The 6,042-nt window shown below is 41.1% G+C and overlaps 1 protein-coding gene across 1 annotated transcript; it reads left to right on the forward strand.

Annotated features, from left to right (window-relative positions):
• Positions 1-205: 205 nt before the first annotated feature.
• On the forward strand, positions 206-5,498 carry LOC118370935 (E3 ubiquitin-protein ligase TRIM47-like). The gene is made up of 5 exons (XM_035756173.2): positions 206-864; positions 1,266-1,361; positions 1,607-1,840; positions 1,944-2,103; positions 2,572-5,498. The coding sequence occupies exons 1-5, from the start codon at positions 214-216 to the stop codon at positions 3,285-3,287; spliced, it is 1,857 nt and encodes a 618-aa protein (XP_035612066.1). The 5' UTR covers positions 206-213; the 3' UTR covers positions 3,288-5,498.
• The last annotated feature ends 544 nt before the right edge of the window (positions 5,499-6,042 follow it).

The raw sequence follows: 6,042 nt of genomic DNA on the forward strand, positions 1-6,042 counted from the left end.
TTTTTTGTCCCAGCTCCAGTCCCCCAGGTGGCCTTTTGCCTATTGGTAGGCTGTCATTGTAAATGAGAATTGGTTCTTAACTGACTTGCCTGGTTAAATAAAGGTTCAATGAAAATAAATTACAATCTATGACTATATTTTGGCCATTAGCCAAACAAATCCTCAATGTGGTTAGACAGGCAGAACCAGGAAGTCACAAACATTTTCAGAGAAATGAAAGTAAGCAGACAGACAACACCCCAATGCTTGTCCACGACTGTTCAGTCAGTCAGTGTGTGTATCAACATGGCAGAGGCAACTTTGGGTCAGGACCCCTTCTGCTGTTCAATCTGTCTGGATGTACTGAAGGATCCAGTGACTACTGCCTGTGGACACAGTTACTGTATGGGCTGTATTAAGGGCTGCTGGGATCAGGAAGATCTGAAAGGTGTCTACAGCTGTCCACTGTGCATGGAAAGCTTCATCCCAAGACCTGTTTTGAGGAAAAACATCTTATTGGTTGAATTAATGGAGAAACAGAAGAAGACAGGATTAATATCTGCTCCTCCAGCTCTCTATTATGCTGGACCTAGAGATGTGGAGTGTGATTTCTGCACTAGGAGGAAACTCAAAGCTGTCAAGTCCTGCCTGGTGTGTCTGGCATCTTACTGTGAGACTCACCTCCAGCCTCACTTTGAATCCCCTGCCTTTCAGAAGCACAAGCTGGTCAAAGCCTCCACACAACTACAGGATAAAATCTGCCGTCATCATGACAAACTACTGGAGGTTTACTGCCGTACCGATCAGCAGTGTATCTGTTATCTGTGTACAATGAATGAACATAAAGGCCATGATACAGCTGCAGCAGAAAGGATTGAGAAACAGGTATGGATGACAACTCCACTGTTAAACATCATAGATCTGCATTTAGACATTTGTTAATCTCTTTACAACATATTGTTGATGTACCTCATATCAAATGGAAGTGGTTTATGTCAAAGGTGATATAACTGGAAGAGTAAGAAAAACAACGCCCGGAGATGTCAAAGTACTTGAACAAAATTGCCTGATTATGTTGTTGCAGTAATTTGGTGACTCTCATAAGTAATAATAATAACAATAATACTTTGACACGTCACAAAATGCAATCATTATGGTATTATATATTTAAACATATCTCTTTCTTTTGGCTGCATCTCTGCGTCTCAGTGGTTTGAAGGACTATCCTATTTCACATGAACATCATGGAAGGAGCCTTTACAAAGTCTTGTCACCATTCTCTGCAGAAACAGTTGGTAGAGAATCAGCAGAAATCCCAGCAGAGAATCCAGCAGAAAGAGAAGGAGATGCAGGAGCTGAGACAGGCTGTGGTCTCTCTGAAGGTGAGTTTTAGGGCCATCTATATTTAATTTAAATATATATTAATATGACCAGCAAACCAATATTTCACTTCAGAATTGGTTAAAATTATGTTAGGGTCAGGGTAAAGGGTTTGGTGTAAGGTTAGGGTTAAGGTAAGGATCAGTTTTAGATGTTGGCTGTCAATGGAATGCTGGTAAGAAAAGTCCTTATAGTCTATCCTGGGCTGAATGAAATGGACCCTCATTCTCTCTGTGTGTTCTAACAGCTCTCTGCACAGGTAGCGGTGGAGGACAGTGAGAGGATGTTTACTGAGCTGATCTGTTCCATTGAAAGAAGGAACTCTGAGGTGAAGCAGCAGATAACAGCCCAGGAAAATGCTGAAGTGAGTCGGGCTAAAAGGCAGCTGGAGCAGCTGGAGCAGGAGATAGCTGAGCTGAGGAGGAGAGATGCTGAGCTGGAGCAGCTTTCACACACAGAGGATCACATCCATTTCTTCCAGGTGACGTCAGTCTGTCTATATCAGCAAACAAATCTAAAATAACTTGTAAACTTTAGATAAAACATCTCCACATTTTTGTTTTTCAACCTGTTTCTCCCTGCAGAGTTTTCAGTCTCTCTGTGTCCCTCCTGGATCTGATGCCTTACCCAGCATATCTGTCAATCCACACATTCCTTTTCATTTTGTGAAGAATTTTGTATCTGAGGTGACAGAACAACTAGAGGATATCTGCAAGAAGGAAATTGCCAAACTATCATGGGAAGGTAGGTGAGAAGTATCAAATAGACTTGTTTTTTACATGCCTCAAAATGAGCAACAGTGGTTACCTTGAATGAATGTTGAACCATAGAGTTGACTGTAGTAATCCTTTGTATCTTGTTTGGGGTTTCTTGCGTTTTCTTGCATTCATTTGTGTTGTTTTGATTGTGGTAAGAACAGTGAGCTCTCCCACCATCCACACTCACCATAGGTTCATCACCATAGGTTCAAACATCTGTCTTTATAGAACACCTGATGTGTGTTTACCACCACCCTCTGTCTGCCCCTGGTGGTCTGGTGTGTAATTGCCCAAATAATAACAGATTATAAAATGCACCCACATTTTATTATGGGGACTTTCATTTCAATCTTCTGGGTTACTGAGGAATTGATACATAAACCTGTGATTTAAATAACTGTCAAAACACCAATTATCAAGCTGACTTAAATCAATCAGTGCATCTCTCCCTTAGCACCTCCCTCTGACTACTTCATGGATGCCATTCCACATACTTCTTATTACAATTCCAACCAATTGGCAGGGCGGGGACCCAGCCCTCGCAGGATAACCCAACAACAATATTTTCAGAACATGGAAGCGACCTTCAGCACTGTGAGGCCCAATGTGTCTCACATGGTGACCCCTCATCGCATGGCCGCCCAGGTTGCACCTGCTGTAACCCCAGTGTACATGCCTCAGTACAAGTATGCTGCAGGAGTGCGCAACCCTTCATACATTCATACACTTCCCCAGGTAGTTAAGCAGCAGCCTGCTGTCCATGTGCAGGAGCCTCTGACTGCCTCCAAGCAGCCTGCTGTCCATGTGCAGGAGCCTCTGACTGCCTCCAAGCAGCCTGCTGTCCATGTGCAGGAGCCTCTGACTGCCTCCAAGCAGCCTGCTGTCCATGTGCAGGAGCCTCTGACTGCCTCCAAGCTGGCTGCTGCTCCTCCTCAGGAACAGAAAGAAATGCTGGGTCAACGCCTCTACCCACTCATCCAGAACATGCACCCCAGTCTGGCAGGAAAGATCACTGGCATGTTGCTGGAGATTGACAACTCTGAGCTGCTCTACATGCTGGAGTCTCCAGAGTGTCTCCGCTCCAAGGTGGATGAAGCTGTGACTGTGCTGCATGCTTACCAGGCCAAACAGGCAACAAAGAGACAAGAAAAACTAAAGAAAAGGAAATAATTTGATTCAGCTGGGTCCAGAGAACACCAGACAAAAATGGAAAATGGTCCAAATAAAACAGTCGGGGTATAACTACAACAGAGAATGCAATTACTATGGCTGTCAAATGATACAAAAATACAATTGAGTTCATCACTGGTAAACAGATGAAGAACACTTTCTTTAACCGCAATGTCAACCTGTTTTGACATTACAGTGTTGTTTTTAGTTGAATATATTGTGTATTTTGGATGTTTTCAGTGTATTATGAACGCTTTCAGACAATACGATTAATCACAATTAAAAATCATTTGTGCACAAAAATTACAAACAGTTAACTGATTAACTCTGACAGCCCTAGAAATTACTGAAAACATTATTTTCTGGCACGTTATTCCTTTTAAATGTATGAATGCTTGGGATATTGAGAGTCTGTGGCATTGTGAAATGAAATGAAATCCACATTTTGTTGTGTTACAGCCTGAATCCATCTACACACAACACCCCATAGTGACAAATTGAAAACATGTTTTTAGACATTTATGCAAATTAATTGAAAATTAAAAATAGAAATATCTCATTTAAATAAGTATTCACACCCCTGAGTCAATACTTTGTACAAGAACCTTTGGCAGTGATTACAGTTGAGAATCTTTCTGGTTAAGGGGTGGCAGGTGGCCTAGCAGTTAGAGCGTTGGACTTGTAACCGAAAGGTTGCAAGATTGAATCCCCGAGCTGGCAAGGTAAAAATCTGTTGTTCTGCATCTGAACAAGTCAGTTAACCCACTGTTCCCTGGTAGGCTGTCATTGAAAATAAGAATTTGTTCTTAACTGACTTGCCTAGTTAAATAACGTTTTTTTTAAAGTCTCTAAGAGCTTTCCAGGTGCCACATTTGCCTATTATTATTTTGAAAACTCTTCAAGCTCGATTGTTGATCCTTGCCAAATAAACTTTTTCAGGACTTACCATAGGTTTTCAAGTAGATTTTAAGCCACAATTGTAACTCGTCCATTCAGGAACAATCACTGTCTTCTTAGTAAGTAAATCCAGTGTAGATTTAGCCTTGTGTTTTAGGTTATTGTCCTGCGGAAAGGTGAATTCATCTTTCAGTGTTTTTTTATTTATTTAGTTAATTTAACCTTTATTTAACTAGGCAAGTCAGTTAAGAACATATTCTTATTTACAACGACGACCTACCAAAAGGCAAAAGACCTCCTGCGGGGACTGGGGCTGGGTTTAAAAGAATACAAATAAAATAACATATAAATATAGGACAAAACACATATCACAACAAGAGAGACAACACTACATAAAGAGATACCTAAAGACAACAACATAGCAAGGCAGCAACACATGACAACACAGCATGGTAGCAACACAACATGACAAGAACATGGTAGCAACACAAAATGGTAGCAGTACAAAACATGGTACAAACATTATTGGGCACAGACAACAGCACAAAGGGCTAGAAGGTAGAGACAACAATACATCACGCAAAGCAGCCACAACTGTCAGTAAGAGTGTCCATGATTGAGTCTTTGAATGAAGAGATTGAGATAAAACTGTCCAGTTTGAGTGTTTGTTGCAGCTCGTTCCAGTTGCTAGCTGCAGCGAACTGAAAAGACGAGCAACCCATGGATGTGTGTGCTTTGGGGACCTTTAACAGAATGTGACTGGCAGAACAGGTGTTGCATGTGGCGGATGAGGGCTGCAGTAGATATCTCTGGTGTGTCTGGTGGAAAGCGTTGGTATTACATTTTTGCATCTGAGCTCTTAGAGTGTGCGGCTCTCTTTTATTTTCAGGAAAGCAGACTGAACCAGGATTGCCTCTAGGATTTTGCCTGTGCTTAGCTCAATATAGTTTACTTTTTATCCTGAAAAACTCCCCAGTCCTTAACGATTACAAGCATACCCATAACATGATACAGCCACCACTATGCTTGAAAATATGGAGAGTGGTAGTCAGTAATGTGTTGTATTAGATTTGCCCCAAACTTTGTATTCAGGACAAAAAGTTAATTACTTTGCCACATTTGTTTTGTAATATGACATTAGTGCCTTTTAGCAAACATGATGCATGTTTTGGAAAATGTTGTATCCTTTATAGGCTTCCTTCTTTTTGCTCTGTCAATAAGGTTAGTATTTGGGAGTAACTACAATGTTGTTGATCAATGCTCAGTTTTCTCCTATCACAGCCATTAAACTCTGCAACTGTTTTAAAGTCACAATTGGCCTCATGGTGAAATCCCTGAGCAGTTTCCTTCCTCTCCGGCAACTGACATAGGAAGGACGCCTGTAACGTTGTACACTATCCAAAGTGTAATTAATAACTTCACCATACTGAAAGGGATATTCAGTGTCTGTTTAAAAATGTTGTTTTTTTTTACCCATCTATCCTTTGTGAGGAATTGAAAAACCTCCCTAGTCTTTGTGGTTGAATCTGTTTGAAATTCAATGCTCGACTGAGGGACCTTACAATTATCTGTATGTGTGGGGTACAGAGATGAGGTAGCCTAGTGGTAAAATGCGTCGGGCCAGCAACTGAAATGTTGCTGGTTCAAATCTCCAAGTTGACTAGGTGAAATATATGTTGATGTGCTCTTGAGCAAGGCACTTAGTCCTAGTTGCTTTGGATAAGAGTGTCTGCTAAAATGTGAATGTTGTCATTCGAAAGTCATGTTGACCACTATTATTGCACAAAGAGTGAGTCCGTGCAATTTATTAAGCAGAATCTTTACTCCAGAAATTACAAAGGGATCGAATACTTATTGA

Source organism: Oncorhynchus keta, chromosome 22 (genome assembly GCF_023373465.1).
Source record: "Oncorhynchus keta strain PuntledgeMale-10-30-2019 chromosome 22, Oket_V2, whole genome shotgun sequence".
NCBI classification, from domain to species: domain Eukaryota; kingdom Metazoa; phylum Chordata; class Actinopteri; order Salmoniformes; family Salmonidae; genus Oncorhynchus; species Oncorhynchus keta.